This window comes from Rana temporaria, chromosome 4 (assembly GCF_905171775.1).
Source record: "Rana temporaria chromosome 4, aRanTem1.1, whole genome shotgun sequence".
Taxonomy (NCBI): domain Eukaryota; kingdom Metazoa; phylum Chordata; class Amphibia; order Anura; family Ranidae; genus Rana; species Rana temporaria.
Genome location: NC_053492.1, coordinates 420,459,308 through 420,485,249, shown reverse-complemented (window position 1 = coordinate 420,485,249; position 25,942 = coordinate 420,459,308). Strand labels below are relative to the sequence as shown.

Below are 25,942 nucleotides of genomic sequence, written 5' to 3'. Positions count from 1 at the left end.
CCATGTTGACGTCAGAGATGCCCATCTTGGTACAACCTGCACTCGGCCACAGTATGCCAGCAGCGGACATCTTGTTATGCCCATATAGTTTGGCCGCTGCTGCGTTTATGCGGCCGAGTGCAAGTAGTACCAGGATGGGCGTTGCAGGCAGCCTTCCCTAATGGCATTTTAGAGCCTGCCCATCAATGCCCATAAATGTCACCTGCCAGTGCCCCCAGCAATCCATCAGTGCCACCTAATCTGTATTGTGCTTTGAGAAACTGTCACATGACATTTAAAAAAAGGATCGGTACTTGTACTCGGTCTTAAAGTGCTATCGGGACAGCCCTAGTTCCTATTAAGTAGAAAAAAACGATATCTCCTCTTCCTAGTCACTCCCATCCCCATACAGTTAGAACACACTGAGGGAAAATGGTTAAAGCGGAGGTCCGCCAAATTTTTTATTTTTTGTCAGCCGCTACAAGTACTGCAGCTGCTGACTTTTAAAATAAGGACATTTACCTGTCCAGGGCATCCGCAATGTCGGCACCTGAGGCCGACTCGTCGCTCGGTCCTTGGATGCTGCCGACATTGCGGCTTCACTTTCTGGTTCCCTACTGCACATGTGTGTGTCTCCCAGAAGACAGCGGGGGGGGGCAGAGTAACGTAGACCCCTGCAGAATCTGCGGGGGGCTATGCCAAATGCGACACCGGAGGGGGGGGGGAGGGTTCTGAAAAGCGAAGGTTTTTGTGTGGAACTCTGCTTTAACTCCTTGATTGCCTCCTAGTTAAAATTGCAGATCGCTGCCATTACTACGAGAAAAAAATGCCATAAATCTTTCCTATAGTTTGTAGACGCTATAACTTTTGCACAAACCAATTAATACACCCTTATTCTGTTGTGTGTGTGTGTGTGTGTGTTTTTTTTTTTTTTTTTTTTTTTTTTTTGTAAATACTTACTGGTATCTGTGTGCTTCCTTTTGGTTTTAAAAAAATAAATAAAATAAAACATTGTGGTGCATTGATGGCCCATTCAAAATGAATGAGCGCTTTAAAGCGATGGACATTATTAACCCATTGAAAAATAAAAGCATGCAGTTATAATAGTGTAAATGGGCCCTAATTTTCTGTTCCGAGCCTTGCCCCTCTGCTATGTTTCTTTGTCAGGGGGCTTGTTGACGTGCTTTTTTTTAAAAAAAAATTTATGTAGAGGGGGCGGGGTGTATGTGTGAAAGGAGATCCTTATAGGCTATCTGCTCTTGTTTATTTTACTGTAGAATTTATGATCCAATGAAATGCATTTCAAACGAATTCCATGTGGATGCTTCACATCTCTGTAAGAAACGTTAGGAAGGGCATGTCTTTATCGCCCAGTGCTGTATGGCTCTGATTGGGTATATGTTGCTGAAGAACCTCTACAAACATGGAATGGGGGGGCGGGGGGGGGGGGGGCAATCCAAACTGTAACCCGAGTCATGTATGCAGAACATAAGTGAAAACGTTGCTGTGCAGCGATTGCAGCACTATATATCACGCAGGCGTGTCTCCTAATGCTCCTGTAAGTCAGTAGGACTCTGCTGAAGTTCTGCATTTGTAAGGGCTCGCTCCTCATCGCACACGCTGTTTTGGGAGGTTGGGGGATGAGTGGCAGTAGCAGGAGGGACGTCTATTTGCTCCCGCTCCCTTAGATACGTTTGCCCTTGTGGTTCCTAACCTGGTGTCTTACAGGTCTGTATTGTTGTGATTGGCTGCGTTCCCACCTGGATTATAGATGTTGGAGAGGTATTTGCCAAAGGGAGTGCTGCAATGGATTTCTTTTCTCTCCCTTTTGCTTAAAGTAATGTTGCTGGACAGGGCTTTGTGATTTGGGTTTCTAGAAAAAGTGTTACAAAATTGTTAGACTTCATTTTAGGGCTGCAACTAACGATTATTTTCATAATCTATTAGTTGGGTGATTTATTGTTTCGATTAATTGGATAATGGCCTTAAAACATTTTTACTTTTTTTTTTTTTATCATTTTTTTGGGCCAATTTGTTGGGCAGATTGAGAGGTTTAGTAACATAATGGGGTTAGAAAAACAAATAAGTACAAAAAGAGCAAATTGCTACTGTAAGGGGTTCATTTTATTAATGTGGGACAGTGAAAGTAATATTTACAGTAGCGATTTGCTTTTTGTACTATAAAGGGCTAATTTTAGTTGTTTAACGTCATTATGTTACTGGCTGATCGATTATGAAATCAATTACCATTTTCATAAATCGATTAGTTGTTTCGGCCCTACTTCGTTTTGCAGTAAAATGAGTTTGCCCATTATAGGATGCTGTTATTGAGGTTTACATTTGGTTGCATGTTTTGAGTTACAGAGGAGGTCTAGGGCTAGAATTATTGCTCTCGCTCTACCAATCGCGGCGATACCTCACATGTGTGGTTTAAACACCGTTTACATATGCGGGCGCTGCTCACGTATGTGTTTGCTTCTGCGCGCAAGCTCGTCGGGACGGGGCGCGTTTTCTGTTTTCTAACTTTTTTACCTGGCTCCTAGATTCCAAGCAAATTTGTCAACCCCTGATTATATATTTTTTTTTAGCAGCCTGTCAATGTAGCTGTCTGCACCTCGTATGGGAAAGCAATTACTAAATGACAGGAAGGATCAATGAACTACCAAGAGCGCTCATTAGCGTGCTGATGGTTCATTGTGAACTACAAGGTGTCGGCTGAAGAGGGTAACCTGGGTGACATAGGGTGCAGGGAGAAAATCCCCGGCCTGATGTCACAACAGGGAGTTTGTCCTGGGTGGAGGGGCTGCTCAGTTGATAACAAATTACATGGTACACCCTAACTATGTGTGTAACATGTCACTAAAAGTGGACTCATCATTTTTAAGAGTTCAACAGGCATTGTTCTGTACTGGCTGAATAAAATGTTGAAATGTACATGTTTTGTAGAGATATTGTATAATTGTGTCGGGCTAGTCTAGTTGTGCACAGTCCAATACGGAATGAGTATTGAGCGGCAGATGGGACATGTAAGGATGAACTCCTGATAAATGATATGCTCCTATGACATTTACACGTTCTTCTCAAAAGCTGAGGATTTTTCATTACGTGATTTTGTAACTGATCGGCATTTTGTCCCATCTCTTCAGAGGTGACAGCAGTCCTTTTTATAGGAGGGTCCTAGTGTCCTCAACCGCTTTCCTTGATGGATTTGGTAAGGCTAGCCATACAAGCTTGGATCTCTCCTGCAGGCTAAATGAGAGAAATCAATCCTCTACACTAAATGGCATAGATGGAGGAATCTCCATTGTCAACTTCAGGAATTTAGGCAGCTGAATACAGAACAGTGAACGCATCTGATTGGATACTGTCACTGTTTAGCCAAATTTTAGGCTGGGTTCACACCTATGCGAATTGAATGTGCATTTCACTGCATTCAATTTGCATAGCAGAAGAATGTCCGACTCTCTATGGAGCCGGTTCACATATCTGTGCGGTCTGCCGGAAAAATGTTTTTTTATTTATTTTTTTTGGTGCGTTTCAGGTTTGATTTCAGCCCAAAATTCGGGCTGAAATTTGACCTGAACCGGTGAACCAGCACGCACCGGACCCCCGCTGTGCACCGCATACAGCAACATTGTGAACCCTTCTGAGCCACATGGCTCATAAAAGAAAGAACACAATTATACGGAAGAGAAGAAATCTCCTCCATATATAGGGATTTTTGAAATGAGGTGGTGTTCGTTATATTTAAGGTAAGCGCACAAAACACAAGGTTTTTAGAAAAATATCAAAAATTTAATTTTCATATAAAAATATCCATATAAAAAGAAGTTTACATGATCTGACCACAATACATTACAAAAAATGAAAAAGAGAATTATAAATGCAGACGGCCAACTAGTTTCGCACTGTTGTACTTCGTCAGGGCTTGCAATTCATTCTTTTCTTTATAGATATGGTGGTCTGTGTGTGACATAAAGTTATACTTCATTAGTACACATTAACAAGGTACAATATAGTCCATTTAACAGTTTTAGTAACAAACAGATAATCAGATAACATAACTGTGTGCTTACCAATTTCGTTTTAAAACTCTGGGCCAAAGCAAAATTAATTGCCTAAATGTTAACCAGTGAGTTCCAGCGAAGTGGACAGGTGCAGCAGTGTGCTTTGGCCAGTGGAAGCCCGATCCACTTAGCCGTAGCAGGTAATGAGATGTTGGGGCTTCCAGCAGGGTGCAGGATAGGTCTGTGAATATTGAGTACAAAATATAGGTATATATCCTTAAAGTCAATAAGGACACCTTGTATAAAGTAACATGGCTCAGTGGAGTTTTGTTGATCTGAGTGGTGCTGACGGGGCCACCTACATTTCGGGGCAGACATTGCTCAGCTTGAATAGTGCTTGTATCCAATCAGATGCAGGCACTGGTCAGGTGACGTGGGAATTGAGCGATGTCCCTCATTTTAGCCCAAGGAGCTGACAAGAGAAATCATAATGTTTAATTGTACTTAAAAAAAAAAAAAAAAAAGAGCTGGGTCATAGTTTATTTTTTACGTAATATTTAGTTAAATAAGGCTGTAATCTGCTTCAGATTCTCCATCAGACTTTGCTCTGCTTGGTGAAAAGCTGGTTAATAGGATTAAAAAGGCTTGGGGGTTTTTAATTATTTACTATAGGGTGTTTGATCAGGAGTGAGTGCTGGCTGTGGCCATTAGATAAGGTCAAAAAGTTCAGTGTTTTATTCATTGCGTTGTAATTAATGCGGTTGTATGCCCTAGTGTGTGTGTGTGTGTGTGTGTTTAAAACAAATAAATAAAACCCTATAGGGCATAACGAGCACTGCATACTAGCTCATTATGAAATGCGTCAGACAAAGCGTCTGCATACAGACGGCAAAACTTTCTCAGCCAACAAATATGAAACTACGTTTTTTTTTTTTTTTTTTTTTTTTTTTTTTTTATTTCTTTAGCGCCACCCTTTGGGCAACTTCTGCTAATGTGTTATCGTGAGCATTGCTTCTGAGAATGCGTGTTTGTACTTTTTTTTTTCTGATGGACTTGTGTACACGCGATCGGATAATCCAACAACACATATTTGTTGGACAATTTTAAAGCATGATATCCCACATTTGTTGTCGGGAAATCCAATCGTGTGTACAAGGCTTTAGAACGAGGCTCTCGCACCGCCGCCGGTCATCGCTGAGGGAGCGGACATGTTGCCTCTGCGATTCTTCCGGTAGTCCTCTTTCCAGCTTGAAGCTCTGATTTTTCTGGCAGCGTTCGCCACACCTTCAGAGCGCATTCGCCGCGGTCATCAGCGGCTTCATGCAAGGTGAATATCTCCTATCTCTAGATGAATATAAAATGTAGAACTGAAGACTCAGGAGCCGCATACTAGTTGTCAGACTGAGTCATCCAAAGGCATTCCATCTGTACAGTAAATCACTTGAAAGCTTTACAGTACAGCTGTTTTGAGGTGCCCTGGCTCTGTCCCTACTGCCTTTTTAATATTAAACCATAAACCGCTAAATATATGGTTATCCAGACCTATGTGACGGGGAGGGACCTGATCTTGGTCTCCTCCCCACCCTGTGACTGGACAGTGACAAGAGAAGCAGGACACTGATGGAATGTTCACACTATCACTCTGGTCTCTCCTCTTATCAACATGCTCCATTGCCCTGCAGCACACCTGATTGTCTCTGTGTCCCGCTTTTCCCTCATGTTTTCTGAGCCCTGCTGTATAAGGAATTGGACACCAATGCACCGGGCGACAATAACAGATTCTCTGTACCCACATCTGTTTTTTTTTTTTTTTTTTTTTTTTCTTAAAACACCCCCCCCTGCTTGTTTTTATCCTACCTGGAGTTCAGAATTGGAAGATTGGTAGTTTCTATCGGTGGCTTGTCACACGGGTGTGATCTGAGCTCTATTCAGCGCCCTGAAAGAATAGATGGGCTCTCTTGCTGGGAATTAATAGTGGTGTTTAGCTGTGAAATTCCAGACCGGATTCTGTTTTTTTCCACTCCTCTAGACTCATTTGTTTTAAGCGCTAATGATTCTATTTTTAAGCTGGGCTTAATTGGGGCAGATTAGGTTCTTTTTCTGCTTTTATATAAATAGATGACATATACTTTTTGCTAATGATTTGCCCTGTTTTGAAAAATTGCTTAATCTAAATAGCCCAGATTTGGGCATTACGGGACGGTTCCCACCGAAAATGCGGTCTGTGTTCCTGTGCGATTCCTGAGTATTCCTCTGCAGTGTGACTTGACAACCCATTTATTTGAATACGCTGCAAATTGCACCGGAAGATTGTGATGGCCACTCCAGAACCTTTGCCTTTTTCTGCTGTAACCACTGGAGGGTCCGCTTGGCCTTGTGCTTATGGTCATTGTCGTGCTGGAGAGTTCAAGAGTTTCATGCAGCAGAATACAAATTGTCTGCCAGTATTTTTTGATAACGTGCTGCATTCATCTTGCCATACATTTTTCACAAGATTCCCCGTACCTTTTTAGAGCTCACACACTCCCAAAACATCAGTGAGCCACCACCATGCTTCACAGAGTGGGTTAGTATTCTTGTCACTATAGGCCTCTTGACTCCTCCCCAAATCTAGCACATATGGTTGTGACCATAAAGCTCTATTTTTGGTCTTTTAATTCCCGATTACAGTGTGACAGAAGCTATTGGGCTAGACAAGGTGTTATCTGGCATACTGTAACCGTGTTTTTTTTTGTGGCAATGGCGCAGTAAAGGCTTTCTGGCAACTTGACCATGTAGCTCATTTGTGTTCACGTTTTGTCGTATTGTGCGCCTTGAAACAACCACAGCATCTTTTTGCAGAGAAGCCTGTATTTCTCCTGAGGTTACCTGTGGGTTTGTCTTTGTATCTCAAACCATTCTTCTGGCAGTTGTGGCTGCAATTTTTCTTGGTCTACCTGGTGTTGGCTTGGTATCAAGAGATCTCCACATTTTCCACTTCTTGGGTGATTTGAACAGTACTTGCAAAAAAAGAAAACTTAAATCCTTGAGTGCTAAAACTGTGGGTCATACCTTCAAAGTTAGATGTGGAATAATATCCAAACCCAGTGCAGCTGGCCAAATACATATGGAGATGTGGTATGGAAAATAACCATTGATGAACAGTGCTCAATGTGTTGGATATCAGGACAATGAAATGGTCAATGTAGCCATAAAATAAAAGCAATGTTTGTGTGTTTATTTAAAAAAAAAAAAAAAAAAAAAAAAAATTCAATAAACAAAATGTTGATTTAAAAAAGATGGTAAATAATGAATTGAGCCTACGATGCCACCAAGAGGTCCCACTGGTGTTCAGTTTACATCCTCCAGAGTACCAGACTGTAGAGCATGGGTCTTCAAACTACGGCCCTCCAGTTGTTCAGAAAATACAATTCCCATCATGCCTATGAATGTCGGAGTTTTACAATGCCTCATAGGATGTGTAGTTCCACAACAGCTGGAGGGCTGTAGTTTGAGGATCCCTGCTGTAGAGCATGGGGGGGGGGGTGCGCCAATATCCCTGCTGTCCATAATGGAGAGGCCCACTGGCCTAAGGCAGGGGTGTGAGTTGGTGTGGAGAGGGATGATGCTGCGGACCGTGGGGTGGCGTTTGGTCACTGCGAGCTCTGCAGGTGTCCGATTATGTTGCCTGATAAGTGCTGATCGTGTGGGAAGTATCAGATGGCCAAACAACCAGAGCCTGGAGCGGGAACCAGGAGAGCCAAGCTGTGGAAAGGGCGGCTGGCTCTGGATGACGGGCGGTGTTGGCCAGAAGAGCAGAGGGGGTGAAGACCCAGGAACCAGTGTGGAACACAAGCTCGTCTGTTGCCGTGCCGATGCGTTTCATGCACTTTGTCATAGTCCCTATGGCGGCGCTGTCTAGCAATAGTTCATTTGAACAGTACTGACTGGCATGTTCAAGGCTTTGGATAGCTTTTTATATCCTTTTCCATCTTATAAAGTTCCATTACCTTGTTATCCAGGTCTTTTGACAGTTCTTTTCTGCTCCCCATGTCAGTATCTAGCCTGCTTTAGTACATCCACATGAGAGCTAACAAACTCCCATAACTATCCATACACAGACACTAAGTGCAGTTTAAAAAGCCACAGATGTAGAAAATTTAAAGAGGAGCTCCTTCAGAAAAAAAAAAATGAAGTCAGCAGCTACAAATAATGCTTTGATGAAGGCTTCTTGGCTGAAATGCGTCAGTGTAGAGCCTGTACCCATGTAACCAATAACAAACTTTTCTTGAGTAAGTGAAAAACTTATATAGCGCTGCACATGCGTACTAAATCGCCCCATGGCGCGTGTTTGACCATTTCTCCTTTGAGAAAGAGCCTCCGAGTTGCCAGCCCTTTTTGATTCAAGTATTGTGTTTATGGGGCCTGACCGTCCTGGCTAGAGCACCGGATCACATTTCATGGACTTCTGTATTGGCAGTGGCGTTGGGGGAACATTTGTTTCTCTGTAGATATAACTGTAGAAAGAAACCATAGACAGAATACAGAGCAAAAGGGAACCAATAACAGAGGTTTGTTTGGAGTTTTCCATTAATTTTAACCACTTGCCGCCCGCCAATGACATATTGACGTCGGCAAAGTGGTTGTAGAATCCTGACTGGACGTCGTATGACGTCCTCAGGATTCTGAGCCGATGCGCGCCCCCGGGGGCGCGCATCGCGGCGATCGTTGTTGCGGGGTGTCAGTCTGACACCCCGCAACACCGATCTCGGTAAAGAGTCTCTCACGGAGACTCTTTACCACGTGATCAGCCGTGTCCAACCACGGCTGATCACGGTGTAAACAGGAAGAGCCGTCGATGGCTCTTCCTCACTCGCGTCTGACAGATGCGAGTAGAGGAGAGCCGATCGGCGGCTCTCCTGACAGGGGGGGTTCGCGCTGATTGTTTATCAGCGCAGCCCCCCCTCGGATCGCCACATGGACCACCAGGGATGCCCACCAGGGAAGGGCAAAACAAACAAAAAAAACGGGAAAAAAAAAGTCCAAATAAAAAAAAAAAAAGTCTGGGGGAAAAAAAAAAAAAAGATGCCAATCAGTGCCCACAAATGGGCACTGACTGGCAACAAGTAAATCAGTGCCGCCCCCGTGTGCCCATGAGTGCCGCCCCCGTGTGCCCATGAGTGCCGCCCCCGTGTGCCCATGAGTGCCGCCCCCGTGTGCCCATGAGTGCCGCCCCCGTGTGCCCATGAGTGCCGCCCCCGTGTGCCCATGAGTGCCGCCCCCGTGTGCCCATGAGTGCCGCCCCCGTGTGCCCATGAGTGCCGCCCCCGTGTGCCCATGAGTGCCGCCCCCGTGTGCCCATGAGTGCCGCCCCCGTGTGCCCATGAGTGCCGCCCCCGTGTGCCCATGAGTGCCGCCCCCGTGTGCCCATGAGTGCCGCCCACCAGCGCCGCCAATCAGTGCCACCTCGTCGATGTCCATCAGTGCCACCATATCAGTGCCCGTAATTGAAAGAGAACTTACTTATTTACAAAAAAAATACAGAAAATAAAAACGTAATTTTTTTTTTCAAAATTTTCGGTCTTTTTTTAGTTGTTGCGCAAAAAAAAAAAAATCGCAGAGGTGATCAAATACCACCAAAAGAAAGCTCCGTTTGTGGGTAAAAAAGGACGCCAATTTTGTTTGGGTACAGTGTAGAATGACCGCGCAATTGCCATTCAAAGTGCGACAGTGCTGAAAGCTGAAAATTGGCTTGGGCGGGAAGGTACGTAAGTGCCCTGTATGGAAGTGGTTAATATTTGTACTGAAACATGCAAACCCTTTAGGGGGTACAAGGCAGACACAGGCACTTGCCTCTGGGAAAAAGATTTGGGGGTGCAAGAAATAAAAATAATAAAGCTCATTTCGGAGAAGGGATGTAGTGATGCAAGTTTGGCTTTTGGATGATTAATGTTGAAGCATTTTGTGACTCGAGCCGTCTGCTCCTCGCACGTCGGATGTGACTAGTACCTTGTTGTGGAAGTGTGGCGCTCGGCACGTTCAGTCTAGTGACTTCATACTATTTCTACTCTCCTCCTGGAAATCCCTTCAATATTCGTGTGTGGCCAGACTGCGGAGAGACGCGGCTCCAAGCTCTGTAAGTCTTTACTCTGCTTTAGGGGAAACTGCTCTGTTATTATGGCCTTTGGTACAATTCATTGCTTGCTGGGGATAAGGAATTGGGACTTAAAGGGAAAAATCTAGTGCACTAATTAACAGGGGTATTCATACAGCTTGGGGGGGGGGTATTGGAACTAAATGGTAGTATAGATGACTATTTCTGTGCAAAAAAAAAAATCTTTGCATTGAATTTGCAATCAAAGTGGAGAAATGGACTTTTGTGTCACAGGGGAATGTAAGTAATATTGCGCCTTGGCTCCGCACAACAGAACATACAAATTGTGGTGATCTCGGGTATCTGTGATCTTTCTGTTTTTTATTAAATAGAAGTAATAACCTCCACACATTTTTTTTCCCCCCTGCTTTGTTTCTAGATCTTCACATGTAATGGGGGGGGGGGGGGGGGAAATGCTTTTAAAATTATTTTTTGTACCCAATAGGACTGATGATGATTGTGACAGTAGGAGCTATAATGATATATTGGGCAGCCCTTTGTATTAAAAAATTAAAAAGCTGAATTGTAATCTGCTTATTTTGCTGCCTTTTGTGCCTCTCTTCCCCCTCAACATGCTGAAATTTTGAAAAAAACGGTGATCACTGGATCTCTGTGCTCCTCTATGCAATGCAGGAAGATCATAGCTAGTGGGGGGGGGGGGGGGCTGGCTAGGGGCAGTACATGGCTTCCTGAAAACATCAGTGCCCTGCATCAGTACTCCTCTCATTGGCCCTCTGCTCTGATGCAAGCAGTGGGCTTGGCTTATGCAAATATGAAAATACCTCGATGGGTGGATCTCAGTCTGGAGGAGGGGTGATCCTTCACCAATGGTGTCTGCATGCAGACCACGCTAGGCAATATCCACATACGATGCTGAGCCTCCATGGTTGAAAGAACTGAAGTCTAATAAATAAGAGGTGGGCCTGTTATAGTCAGGCTGGGGAAGAAAGGGCTAGATCTGATGTGCTGCACCTTCTAATGCACACTGTAATAATTTTAGAACCACTGACATCACCTCAATGGCCCCCATCCTCTTTAACTGAGCCAGATCCGATCCAGTGATGTGCACGAGCGCAGACTCCAGCTGCTCTCTCTCCTCATTGGACAGATTGATAGCAGCAGGAGCCATTACATTCTGCTGCTGTCAATCAAATAGTGACATGGTAGTGGGGGGGGGGGGGGGGGGGCTGGGTCGATGGAGGCATCAGCAGGACTCGGAAAGCACTCCCGCACAGGTGCCCGCAGGGAAAGCAACTTTCCGGTGGGGGCACCTGATGAGTAGGGGCTTTGAGCGCTGGCCGGGACCCCAGAAGAAGAGGATCGGGCTGCACGGTGCAAAACGATTGCACAGAGCAGGCAAGAATAGGCATGTTGTTTTTTATAAAACAATTCAATTGACGACCTTTTTTAATGGCAAAGTGATGGTGTCTGTCCAGGGGGCTCTGTGACCCACTGATACTTGCCAACAATTTTCCCTATTGCTTGTTTGCTGCCCCAGTTGGCGAAGTACCTATTGCTTCTGGATATGGAGGAGCATGCAAGTTCCACTTGTATGACGGCATTCGGGGTACAGCACATTAATACCAGGCCCCGAGGGGCGCTCCCACCCTAGCATCCAACTCATTGGTGCCAGTTATGAGGGTTTAGTGGGGTTGTCTTTTGCTCAGACTGTCGCTCTGCCCTGAATCGGTAAGGTGACCGTGTCTCTGCAAAGCCCAATTTTCAGCATTTTTATGCAGTATTACTCAACTGTTACTCAATTCTGTCTTCTTGGCGTCACACGAAGGGAGGGGTGGGGGGCACTTTATCAATGGAGACGGTTATCTAAAGCTGCACGTTTTGTTTTCTAGTTTTTAGATTTGCTGTGTTTTTCAGGCTTGTTTATAATACTTTGGTTCAGAGTTGAACACATCTTGGGAACCAGGTCACCGATGTGCCTAAAATATACAGGGTGACACGTCGTGGTTTTTATTTTATTTTTATTTCATATCCTATTTTGCAATGGCCATTTTTTTTTTTTTTGGCTTCTAACCATGCTGGTCTCTGCCTTCCCTAAAAGGGGGGGGGGGAGCAGGGACTTTGCCAATAAATGCTTGTCTGCCATTACGCTCCATTCTGTAATGCTGGTTGTCTGCTTCCCTCAATGACCCTTTTGTTTCAATCAATGTTTGGGGTAGTGACCCTAAGCGAACATACAGTCTTGTTCCAGTTTAGTAATTCAGCCAGAGAAACTGCACTTCAGAAGGAGATCAGCAGTGGCAGTCGCCATGTATGTTTTTTTTTTTTTTTTTGGGAATAGTTTTGGATGCATTGAGATGTAAGATTTATATTACATTCTGTGTCCCTGGTTGGCAGATAAATGTTTTATTAAATTGTTGCCATCTTTTTAAATCTGCATCTTTCGTTCAGATAACCCCCCGGTGATCCTGCCATGAAGGACAGGCAATTTTTTTTTGTTATGGGTGACAATTTTCTCCCACTTGTGCCCCTGCGTTGCCACGCTGCCACACCCTGGTGTATGCTGGTGGCTGTGCTAACGCACATTGCTCAGACAAGGTTCACTGTCCTCACTATCGGGAAACTTGTCTAGAACAATGGTGTGCAGCAGGAGTGAGTGCATGTAGATGGGAAGTGGCTGAAAGAAGGTTGGAGAAGATCAGCAGTAGAGAAATTATAAAATTTACGAAAAAAGTGAAAATCAACAGTTTGTGGAATAAAAAAAAGATGGAAGCTGTTACAGTGGTTTAGGACTATGCATTTCTCAGTTGGGGTTTAGATCTACTTTAAAAACATGCTATGTGTGATACAAGGTAAGTAACCTCTTTAGTCTAAAAATATGAGGAGACCAGCACGCCAACCAGCACTGGTAAATGTCATAAACTTGCCTTCAGATAAAACCAAAAATTTGTTTTCCCCAAATCTAACTTATTTTTTTTTTTTTTTTTTTTTTTTTTCCTTTCTCCTTTCAGCAGGTGTGAGAAGTAGCAAGCAGCCATCATGGCGGGAGACGCAGTCAAGCTAATGCGAGGCCTGGTTAAGCTCAGTAAAGCCATACTGGAAGTGCAGACCGGGCAGCTGAGACAAGCAGCGATGGGCAAAGATGTTGCCAACGTGGCCAGAAGCTGGCAGGTGGCTGCAGAGGAGCGTTTCAGTGCTGCTATGGGTAGAGTGCAGGTGAGTTCTGTTTTTTTGGCTTCAGCTAATTAAAGTGCAACTTCAGCCCAAAAAAATGGTTTCCCAGTTTTGAAAAGCACCCCTGTCATGTTTTTATTGCTGTCCGAGTCTCCGCTCTGAAAGCCCCCTGTCTGTTTTGTCCTGGAAACCTTTATGAAAGAGTCACAAAATGATGGGGAAGTTAAAAATTTCAGTTGTCACTGCTCTGGACACTGGTATAGAAGAGGAATCATTTAATCAATACCGGTTTTGGTGATGGCTGTCATTTAGGATTCTTCCTGGTCTTCCAAATTAAAGCCCTTTCCTGATCTGTCTTCAGGACAGAAGGTGCAACAAAATGTCCCTGGTTTTAGCAGAGCTATAGGTGATCGTCCACTTTCATTAAAGTGATTTTGTTTTTCTAAAATAACAAACATGTAAGGGTTTTGCATAGAGTAGCCCAGATCCTCTTCTGGGGTGCCCCGCCAGTGCTCCTGGCCCCTCCCCTTCATTGTGTGCCCCCTCGGAAAGTCACTTTCCCTGGGGAAACCCATGCAGGCGTGCCCCCAGAGTCTCGCTGCTGCGTCCATTGACTCATACAGCGGTACTCGGCCCGCTCCCATGTCCCTGGATTTTATTGACAGCAGTGGAAGCTATAGGCTGGTTGAGAGAGACGGCGCCTGGAGCCACTAGGCTCGTGCAGATCGATGGATCGGATTGGGCTTTGGTAAGAAAAAGGGGGGGGGGGGCTCTGGGGGGGGCAGCTGCAGCAAAGAAGATTTTTTACCCGAATGCATTAAGGGGAAAAACCTTGAGGCTTTACAATCACTTTAACCTAAAAACAAACCATTGCAAATGCTTTTTTTTTTTTTGTGTGTGGTCAGGAACCAGTGGGAAAGAAATGTCTCTGAAGGGTGCTGGTAGAATCTCCAGGTGTTTACTGAAATTTATACTACTTTAGGGCCCTTTCACACGGGGCGGATCAGTAATGATCCGCCTCCGTGTGTCCGCACAGCTCAGCAGGGATCCTCCGTAAAATCTCCGCTGAGCTGGCAGGGCGGTCCCCGGACACTGTGCAGGGACCGCCCTGTCTTTCCTCCGCTCTCCCCTATGGGGGATCGGACGAACACGGACCGTATGTCCGTGTTCATCCGATTCGGCAGACGGAAGAAAAATAGGATTTTCTTCCGTCCGATTTTGCTGAGGCGGACAAATTACGTGTGTCAGCGGATGTTCATCCGCTGACACCTGTAATCACATAGGGACCCATGTATGTCCCGTTTTCATCCGCAACGGACGGATGAAAATGCGGACATACGGTCCGCACGTGTGAAAGGGCCCTTAGGGCCAGTTCACACCAGACGTAGTTCCGTGCACCAAGAATGCATGCACAGTGTTTTCCATGGATTCCAATGGCTCTAGTTCACACCAGTGCAGTCAGTTCCAGTGAGTTTCTGGTGCGAAAACTGACTGTATTGGTGCAGAAAAAACGTAACTGCATGGAACTGAATCTGGTGTGAACTTGCCCTAAGCGTATCTCCTCTTTTGTTGAGAAAAAAAAACACATAATCCTCTGGGTGATCTCTGTACATTGCAAGGATAACCACCTTTTTTGCAGATGCCTATCATTTTGTTCTGAAATCCCTATATGTTCCTCTGTGATGAGTAGGTGTAATGGGAGGGGCTTCATAATTATCTCCCCCCCCCCCCCCCCCCCCAAGAATCATACTTGCCTAGCTGGGTACAGCATTTTGTCCCCCGCCGGCTCTAAGACTGAAAACCGAGCAGTCAAACACTGCTCATTGCTTAGTTCTCAAAGCTCCCTGAGCAGAGAGATGGTGATTGTCAGTCACAGGGTCTCTGCTCCCCCCCCATACTCGCTGGAGCGCTGGGCTCTGGATGGGGCGGGAGCAGCCAGCTCAGCCTCTCGGTGGATCACTGATGCCAACAATGCCAAGGGAATGGAGTATTTGGAGGAGGAATGGGTGGTCAACAGCAAGGCCTAGTGGTATGGAGTCTTCATGGAATGTACCCCTGGCTGATGCCTGTTCTTTGGCCAGTTTTTTTAGGCTGGGTTGGAAGCGGTTGGTGGGACAGCTACTTCATATTTTAGTGATCCTTAAAGCAGGCATTTGGAAACACTATGATTGCTTTTGTGATCCATGTAGGCAGCTGTATCATCTCTTAAGATAAATAAAACCTGAATTGTGTGCATGCTTTTAGCTCTTTGAAACTGTTAGTCTAACCCCCCCCCCCCCCCCCCCCCCCCCCCCCCCCGTAAAAAGGGAACAGAACGCTGTATCCCAGCCAAAAGGTTTTCTATGCACCCTGCGCTCGTTTTCTCATGGCCGCTGATGTCAATACAGCCACTCTGAGAACAGATGGATAAAAGCAGGCTTTTGGTTAAAGTGAACTTGTCCAGGTTAGCAGTGTTTGGAAAGGAGCTGTACAAACAGTTCTAAGGTGCCTGCAGATACATTTAGAGCTCATTATGTCCAATTCACAGGAACCATATTGACTATCGCCACTTAGGGCTGACCTGTAAATATCAAAGGTATGTAGCCAGCTACGTTGCGAATTACACAAGGGTGGTCTTTAAATTTCGCCCTGAATAATTCATTCATGTTGTGGCTCAACCGCACCGAATTCTGAATGACTAGAGGCAGAGGCTGCATGTTACCATTGGCATACATTGTAATAAAGTCTGAGCAGGACAGTGTGCAACACACATTTTAAAAGTATGGGATTTGAAGAAATAAATTATTCTACCATAGGTGGATGCAGCTTCAGTCTGATTCTTCCTCTGTACCCCGCCGGCTCCAGACAGAGAACAGAGCAATCAAACAATGCTGATTGCTCAGTTCCTTAGTACTACAATGAATTTGGCACTTAGAGGGGTGTCCAATGCCTGCAGCTTACTGTGGTTTTCTTTCTGCTAAATGTGTCATGTAGTGACGTAAGGGTCGGAGAATAAAACCACAGCTAAAGGTGGGGTGCCCAGACAGACGGAATGTAATTGTATGTCTGGATAGGAAATAAATTTGCAGGACCAGTATTATGGCACCATTCCCTCTTAATGTATTATCAGCCATGTAGCCAATGCACAAACTACATCCTCTTGTTGGTGTCGCTGTAACCTAACCCCTATGTCCATATTTCACCCATAGTTATGTTATGACCTTGTAGATGTTCACATTTGGGTATTTTTTTTTTCCAGGAAGTTGGCGGGCAGCAGGAGAACCTGGCTGTGGAGGACATGGACAGTTTTTCTGGACCGACCTCGGAGATTGCTGGCATGGAGTACTCCCCTTCGTCCGGCCACATTAATGAAATCCAGCATGCAGAGGGTCAGTCCAGTCAGGAGGACGTGTACAGAAGCCAGGGCCAAGACCCCTATTCCTTCCGACCAGACCCCACCTCCAAAATGGACAATGGGACTATATTTGGAAATCTCAGGGACACTGCGGGACCTTTTGCGGCTACTGGACAGAAAAGGAGCTTTCACCAGGACCACCCTTCTGTCACTGGGCTGACCGCAGAGGACATTGATAAAGCCAGGGAGGCAAAATCCACTCCAGAACAGAAGCCCCACAAACAGATGGTATGTCTTGTGTGTTTAAGTATTCACTACATTTTTTGGGGGCGGGGGAGATGAGAATGTGTTGGTAGTTCAACTTTAAGATTTGTTGGAAAAAGTTAGGTTCACAATTTTCTTGCTCTGTAGATGCTGTAAACACCACTTTGTGGGCTGCTGTAATATTGAAAGAAGTCAGACGTAGTTGCAAACACTTCCTTTTATTATTCGGTCTGGGTCACTGTAGCCCTCGGGATACATGCAGTCTACTCTTGGGGAAACACTGGCATAGTTACTAATAGGCAGAACCACTTTTTTGTTTGCATTAGGTTGTTAAAAATAGGGAACACTTAAAGAGGAATTAAACCCCGATGGGTTTTACTGCCTTTTTTCCCTGCAAAGTAAAGGCATAATGGGCTAGTATGCATAGTAGCCCATTATGTGCCACTTACCTGCAGAAGAAGCCCCGCAATGTCAGCGCTCTCATTGCGTCCATCTTCAACCCCTCTTCCTTCTGGGGCCGTGGACTCTGGCTTTGCTATTGGCCGGAGTAGCATGACGTCACTCCCGTGCAGGAGCCCACTGGCACTATAGAAACGTCATGGATTGTGCCCTTTCTTTAGTGCGCATGCGCCGATCATGTCGGCACTGGCTTCTAAGGCGAATATCTCCTAAACCGCGGAGGTTTGGGAGATATTTCGAGCACCTACAGGTAAACCTTAATCTAGGCTTACCTGTAGGTAAAAGTGGTAAGGGGTTTACAACCACTTTAACAGCTGGGAAGGACATGCATGCAGGATATTTGATGTCATGAAAAAGGTCATAATAGAATAAAAATTGTCATAGGGATTATACATATAATTTTAAAACTTGTAGATTTAAATACTCATTGGTTTATTCAAAGTTAAACTACCTTTCAATTTAGCAGTAAATTTATATTTACTAAGAATTCAATATACTTTTCATTTAAAGCAGACCCATACTCAGCTGTTTGAGGCTAAAGGTTAATCTCCTTATTTTGCCCTGACTGATTACTACCATTTTCCCTCCCCGGTGTCATGTGATTTGTTTAGTGTTACAAGGTCTCACGTGTGATTGGGGAGCATTTGTGTTGAATTTGGTGTTATCGCTCTCGCTCTCTCTAACTGGTCACTGGAAGTTCAACATGGTTTCCTGAAGACAAGCAGATTAAGGGTATGGATTACTGGAACCATGTCCTGTGGTCTGATGTGACCAAGATAAACTTATTTGGTTCAGATGGTGTCAAGCATGTGTGGCGGCAACCAGGTGAGGAGTACAAAGACAAGTGTGTCTTTCCTACAGTCAAGCATGGTGGTGGGAGTGTCATGGTCTGGGGCTGCATGAGTGCACTGGGGAGCTACAGTTCATGGAGGGATCGATGAATGCCAACATGTACTGTGACATACTAAAGCAGAGCATGACCCCCTCCCTACAGGGACTGGGATGCAGGTCAGTATTCCAACATAACGACCCCAAACGCACCTCCAAGGCGACCACTGCCTTGCTAAAGAAGCTGAGGGTAAAGGTGATGGACTGGCCAAGCATGTCTCCAGACCTAAACCCTATTGAGCATCTGTGGGGCATCCTCAAACGGAAGGTGGAGGAGCGTAAGGTCTCTAACGTCCACCAGCTCTGTGATGTCATCATGGAGGAGGGGAAGAAGACTCCAGTGGCAACCTGTGAAGCTCTGGTGAACTCCATGCCCAAGAGGGTTAAGGCAGCGCTGGAAAATAATGGTGGCCACAGAAAATATTCACGCTTTGAGCCCAATTTGAACATTTTCACTTAGGGGTGTACTCACTTTTGTTGCCAGCGGTTTAGACACAAATGTGTTGAATTTTTTTTGAGGGGGCAGCAAATTTACACTGTTATACAAGCTGTACACTCACTACTTTACATTGTAGCAAAGTGTCATTTCTTCAGTGTTGTCACATGAAAAGATTATATATATATATAATTTTGTCTATACATCTGTGTAATGATGGCTGGTGGTAGGGTCTGGTATATTGGAAGCTGTGGTAATGCCTATATGTGATGCAAAGCAAGCCTGATTGAAATCCAATGAATGCAAGGCTGGGGAGGAAATGGCGAGATGATGCGGCATTTCCATCAGCCTTGACTTGCTGCAGCTTCTAATGCACACAATGAGAAGTGCAGTGTAAGCAATTTTAGTACAGGAACTTCTGTAAAATAACGTGACTAAAGAACAGCTGAAATGCTTGCTTTTGGTGGCATTGTTATTCCCGACGCCTTGGCAGTGCTGGTCATGTGTCAAAAGCCCTGGGCAATTGGTCAAGTGAACTTTTGCTGCAGGATCAGTGAATCTTGCCCCCCCCCCCCTCTTTTAACAATATATTCTGTATAAATGTCTAGGCTTTTTGATAGTTGCACCTAATAGTTTTGTTTTTTTTTGCGGTAGGATTTGAGACCATACCTCCGCTTTAAGCCAGCTCTTGTCATGTAGTGTTTTTATCATTTCATCCTCCTGTACAAATATGTCCATAATTTGCCTTCTTGACCCTGCGGAGAAGAGTCTACATTCAGCAGTGCCTCCCCCCCGATGCAGATGTAAAGGCTGGTACGTGTCGGGCAGATTACCAGCTCTGTGAAGTCTGATGACTCGGGAAAACGGTTTTCCAAACATGTGCCATGCTGCACGTCCCCGTGCCACATCATTTATGTCTGCAGAATCAAACGGGGTGTGAAATCTGGACGGGTTTTTGGGATTTCCCTGTGATGTGAGCTGCTTTGCTTGCCGCTTCCCAGTACCTTTCTATGTAAGGTTTACTTTGATGAAGTTTTATAAGCTAATTGATTCCCAGGCAGCCACGGTCTCTGTACATGGTTGGCGAAATCCAGCACAGCGAGCGCTTTATATAAACTGTCTGCTTTAGTTAATGTAGAAATAGATTTAACAATCTCCATATACAAGAACAGTTAATCTGTGGTGATGAGGGTTAAGATATAAAGCCACATTGCAGAACCATAAACATTCTGCATTCTACCCTGTACTGAAATGGCTTGCTCTGATTTCACGGCACAGTATATTGCTGAAGTCTTTTTTTCTATTTTTATAGTGTGTGTATGTATATGTGTGTATATGTATATGTATATATATATATATATTTTTTATACTTGCCTGCTCGGTTGCAGTGGATTTTCAGAGCAGCCCGGATCCTCCTCTTCTTGGGTGCCTCTTTGGCTCACCATTTGTAGCTATAACAGCTTCAACTCTTCTGGGAAGGTTTAGGAGTGACTATGGGAATGTTTGACCATTTGTGAGGTCAGGCACTGATGTTGGACGAGAAGGATTGGCTCAGTCTCTGCTGTAATTTTATCCCAAAGGTATTCTGTTGGGTTGAGGTGATAGCTCCACTCCACTGCAGGCCAGTTAAAGCGGTTCTCCACCCTAAAGTGGAGTCCCGCTGATCGGAACCCTCCCCCCCTCCGGTGTCACATTTGACACCTTTCAGGGGGAGGGGGGTGCAGATACCTGTCTAAAGACAGGTATTTGCACCCACTTCCGGCCACACGCTACGGGCAAAAGACGGGTTTTTCTGACTTCCCGTCTGTCGCCCGTTTGCTGGGAACACTCGGCTCCCAGCACACAGCGTGTGAGCCAATCGGCGGGCGCAGCGCGACTCGCGCATGCGCCGTAGGGAACCGGGCAGTGAAGCCGCAGCGCTTCACTTCCTGGTTCCCTCAGCGTGGATGGCGGGGGGAGCAGCAGAGAGACGAGCGATCGCTCGTGCTCTGCTGCGATCAGCGCTGGACTCCAGGACAGGTAAGTGTCCTAATATTAAAAGTCAGCAGCTGCAGTATTTGTAGCTGCTGGCTTTTAATATTTTTTCCCCATGGCACATCCGCTTTAAGTTCCTCCACTCCAAACTTGCTCATGTCTTTAGAGACATTGCTTTGTATTGCTTTTTTTTAACTTTTTGCTATAATAAATATCCCCCAAAAACATATACATTTTTTTTTTCCCCCTCAGTTTAGGACGATACGTATTCTTCTACCTATTTTTGGTAAAAATCGCAATAAGCGTTTATCGATTGGTTTGCGCAAAATTTATAGCGTTTACAGAATAGGGTATAGTTTTTATTTATTTTTTTACTACTAATGGCGGCGATCAGTGATTTTTTTTTTTTTTTTTTTTCCGTGACTGCGACATTATGGCGGACAATTTTGACACATTTTTGGTACCATTGTCCTTTTCACAGCAAAAAATGCATTTACATTGCATTGTTTATTGTGAAAATGACAGTTGCAGTTTGGGAGGTAACCACAGGAGACGCTGTAGGAGTTGGGGTTCACCTAGTGTGTGTGTTTACAACTGTAGGGGGGTGTGGCTGTAGGACTGACGTCATCGATCGAGTCTCCCTTATATAAGGGATCACTCGATCAATGCAGCCGCCACAGTGAAGCACGGGGAAGCCGTGTTTACATACAGCTCTCCCGTTCTTCAGCTCCAGGGACTGATCGCGATGGGGTGGCTATAAACGAATAGCCGCGCCGTCGTCCCGGATCGCTCCCCGTGGGAATCCGACGCCGCATGTCGCGCGGGGGTCCCGATCGGACCCCCCACCCGCGGAAAGGCAGGGTCGTACAGGTACGCCAATGTGCCTGTATGTGCCATTCTGCCGACGTATATCTACATGCGGCGGTCTGGAAGTGGTTAAGTGTGCGGTATCACTTTAAAGCGGGGGGTTCACCCTAAAAAAATATTCTAACATTATAATGAGCTGACCTGTGACACGGACATCATGCTGGTCCTTTTTTTTTTTTTTCTCGTACATACCGTTTTTTATCTGCATTTTCTCCCCGGATTTCCCGCGGGAGTGGGCATTCCTATTCACAGGGTAAGTGATTGACGTTCTTCTGACCGGCGCATACAGTGCGTCACGACTTGCCGAAAGAAACCGAACGTCGGGTCGGCTCTATACGGCGCCTGCGCACCGACGTTCGGCTTCTTTCGGCAAGTCGTGATGCGCAGTATGCGCCGGTCGGAAGAACGTCAATCAATTACCCTGTGAATAGGAACGCCCACTCCCGCGGGGAATCCAGGGAGAAAATACAGATAAAACGGTATGTACGGAAAAAAGAAGACCAACATAATGTCCGTGTCACAGGTCAGCTCATTGTAATGTTAGAATTTATTTTTAGGGTGAACCCCCCCCGCTTTAAGATAGGCTGGCGGAATCACCAGGTGAAAATAAAGGGGGGGGGGAGCTGAAAAGTGTACATCCACAACATAAGGACTGGTATACTATATATCGTATATTACATTTTTGTTCTTGGGGTTTTGATGCAATATAAATGAGATTAAACTAGCAATGTCACCGCACTTGGTCTGTAAAGGAGCTGGACAGGATGTATACATCTCTAAAAACTGAAGTGAAAACGCGACTCTATGAGGTAATGTTTATTTACATCCCAATGTACCTTTTATCACATAGGATAAGCTTGTATGTTACTCAACTCTGCTTCGTTTGTGACCTTGACTTCACGTGTGACTTTCCCAGACTTGTTTGCTGTAAGGGAGTAATGCCAAATCTGACACTCGATAAATGGACACTAATGAGAGCAACAGGAAAGCTGCAGATGGGGTGCCAAGGTTCGCCATCCCTGCTCTAGTCTGACCCCTGGTTGAGGCTTCGGCTCCTTCCAGTGTCCCACGAACAGAGCAAACCACTACGGATTTCATCTTTTCCAATCGTGTCTTCATCAGGACCTTTCTTACCTGTGTCGGCACACCTCGAATAGATGGCTCATAGGCCTAGACTTCCTTGCGTGTTTCCCACCCCCCCACAGATTCTATATTCCGGAGCCAACCAGGAGTTTGAAAAAGGAGGATGTTTGTGGAATCCTTGATGGACTCGTCACTTGCTGTCTAAAGCCCCTTTCACACGGGGACGGATCCGCCAGCCAGCTCAGCGGGAGATTTCTCTGTTGATCTTCGCTGAGCTGGCGGATGACGGGTACCTCTCTGCTCACTGAGCGGGGAGGGGCTTGTCGCGGCACATGCATGCGTTTTCATTGGATCTCACCAGATCCGCCAGGATGGATGGTGATGTATCGCCATCCGTCTGATTTTAGCGGATTGGATGTCAGCGGACATGGTCACCGCTGACATGCGATCCTCCATAGACAAGCATGGAACACCCTTTGAGATCCACCGACTAAACTGACAGGCGGACCTAAATGGTCCGCCAGTGTGAAAGGGGCCTAAAGTGCCAATGAATAAAGGAACATATAAGCGATCCCTTACCTGCCAATGAATTTGATTGGACAGTGAAGGAGCAGTAGCAGACTTGTGAGGGAATCTGTTGTCTCTTTTGGCATGCAGTGCACTCAATTGCTTCAATCTCCTTTACATATCTGCTAAACTGTTTGTAGTGAGATTCGCAATCCCCCCCCCCTTTTTTCCCCAATCATCTGAGCCTACATCAGAGGCCTCCAAACTATGGCCCATGCTGTGAATGTCAGTTTTACAATGCCTCATGGGATTTGTAGTTCCGCAACAGCTGGAGGGCCGTAGTTTGGAGAGCCCTGGCCTAGATCATACCAGGCTAAGATTGTCATCGGGGTGCTGCAGGCAGAAGAAATCCTTTCCTCCATCTTCCCTAGCGATCAGACTACAACATTGTAAAGTCTGCAGTAAGTCACAAGATGAGACAGCAGGGGCTGAACTGATTTAGGAATTTGTGGATTTAGCCAAGAGCACAGGCACCAGTAATTGCATGGTAGTCATCTCTGAGCTAGCCTCTCTATTCAGGTAATGGATGCTGACCCTGCATTGGGCCTGAACAAAGATGGCATTTTTCTTCTGGATAGTAAGGCGGCTTACAGGAAGAGCATGAGAGCAACACCTCAGAAATGCGACAATGCTTCTTCACATTCTGTTGACCAGTCAGACATGGGAAACCGCAGTTGTGCGTAGTTTTTATCCGTTTTTTGTGTAGAACCTGAAAATGGCAGACAAGTGATTTTGGTGGGTAAAGTTGCATAAGCCTCTCTACTGTTTATAGCTGTATGCCTGGTGTTCTGATTTACGTAAAATATGAAGATCACAAATTGAGTATTTATTTTTTTCTAATTTTTGGGCACAATTGTTATACATTTTTTTTTTTTTTTTTTTTTCCCTTTTTAGCTGAGTGAACGAGCACGAGAGAGGAAAGTTCCAGTAACGCGGATCGGCAGATTGGCTAACTTTGGAGGTAAACACAGACTGGACGTGCTAAAATAAATTCTGGACACCGTTTAATAAATGGAAGTTTCTCTTTACCGATAATAGTGTACAGCGAGTGTCTCTAGCTTAAAGCGGTTGTAAAGCTTGCGTTTTTTCACCTTAATGCATCCCATGCAATGCATTAAGGTGAAAAAACAGCCGATAATTGCCGGCCCCCACCCCCATTTTACTTGCCTGATCCCTCGAAAGTTCCGCGACGAACACGCTTGATCTCGGCCTGGTCTTCTCGGTTCTTTATAGATTGCAGCGCAGCCATTGGCTCCTGCTGCTGTCAATCAAATCCAATGACGCTGGGGCGGGGCAGAGTCCTGCATTCGTGTCTATGGACTCGGCAGCGCACCCGCAAGGTAACCACCCCCCCCCCCCTCCGGGAAGCGCTTTCCCAAGGGGGGGGGGGGAGTTTATCTGATGTGGGGAGGAGCCGAGACAGCCGCCTAGGGGCAGGATCGGGGCAACTTTGTGCACATCGAGCTGCACAGTGGAGGTAAGTATGACATGTTTGCTTTTACAAAAAGTTTTTGAACCTTTGAAATTACTTTAATTACATCTGCTTGTTTGAAGGCAGTAACCTGTCAAGTGTTTTTATCAAATCCAATGGCAATTCCTGGCTTTAGGTCACATAGCTCAGAACCTGGAACACTGCAGGACCTGTTCTTGGCAGATGACCAGTAGATATGGGCTCGGGCATGTTCAGGATCCTAGTCCCAATCCCGCCAGAAAGCTGAAATTGCACACCGCTAATCACAGGCATTAAGACATTTCCCAGTCTGTGCGGCTGCGGCCCGGGAAATGTCTCGCTGCCTGTGATTTAGGGGTGTGCAGTGTCGTCTTCCTGGCCAGATCGGGCAGGTGGGTTAGGGCTAGGTTTCCAAACGGACACAAGCCCATCTCTAATGACAGTCATTTGAACTGTTAAACACTTCCGGCCTGCCTCCCTAAGTCTGCATTCACACCTCCGCGACAAGTAATGCCGCGTACGCGGCGTATTTTGCTGCGATTCGTGTTACTTTTTTTTTTTTTTTCACAAAGAATTGCCATTGATGTCTATGGCCGAACGCCAATGCCGCCTGGAAAAAAAGGGTCCGGGACTTGTTTTCAGGCGACAGGCGTACGGCGTTTATGAGATGTGAACCATCTCCATAGACATCAATGGCAATTCTCCCCTCCAGCGGCACGAGCGTCGGGCGTTTTGTCGCCAAGGTGTGAATGGAGCCTAAGACCTGCAGACAAGCTGAACTCCAGGCAAATATGTTCATCAACAGACGTAAATATAAGCAAGGGGGGGTCTTACCCGCCAATGGGTTTGATTGGGCAGAGAGGGAGCACTATGCATTTTTTGGTAGCCTTGGGGCCTGCAAAACATTGCAACTGTATTTAATGGATCGTGAGTGTAATGCTCTGACTCCAGCAGTATATCGCTCCAGGAGCTGGTCCATACTGGGATATGGACTTTGAGTTATGAGGTTAGAGGAAGTATTAATGGATTTCAAGTGCTGTGATTTCACAAAAAATTGGAGTAACTCCCCACCTGGCTACCTATCTGGTAAGTATTAACTTTTCAAATAAAGGCCCCCCCCCCCTTTTTTTTTTAATGTACCGTATCACCAGTTCCTGTAAAGCACAGCAGAGTAAAGGTGTAGATCAATATAGGACAGCCAATCTGTTTTTATTCTGCTGTGTTGAGACTAAACAGAATGTGGAATACAGAGGATTCTTTTCTCTCCGGTCAGTTAAGGTCAGTTTTAACAACCTTCAGAATGTGCTAAACAATGGAGGCCTTTCACATTGCAGTATGTAGAAATACATTGCCTTGTTATGATTGAGAC

General features: G+C 45.5%; 1 protein-coding gene across 2 annotated transcripts in view; it reads left to right on the top strand.

Annotated features, from left to right (window-relative positions):
- Positions 1–25,942, top strand: part of COQ8A (coenzyme Q8A) — a 72,709-nt gene that overhangs the window by 5,742 nt on the left and 41,025 nt on the right. Inside the window, exons 2-4 of one of the 2 annotated variants that reach the window (XM_040351333.1) lie at positions 13,089–13,293; positions 16,490–16,873; positions 24,018–24,084. In XM_040351333.1, the coding sequence (XP_040207267.1) occupies positions 13,117–13,293; positions 16,490–16,873; positions 24,018–24,084 (628 nt within the window). In that variant the 5' untranslated portion in view covers positions 13,089–13,116. The remainder of the gene's footprint in view (positions 1–13,088; positions 13,294–16,489; positions 16,874–24,017; positions 24,085–25,942) is intronic. The other variant, XM_040351334.1, reaches the window with a different exon arrangement.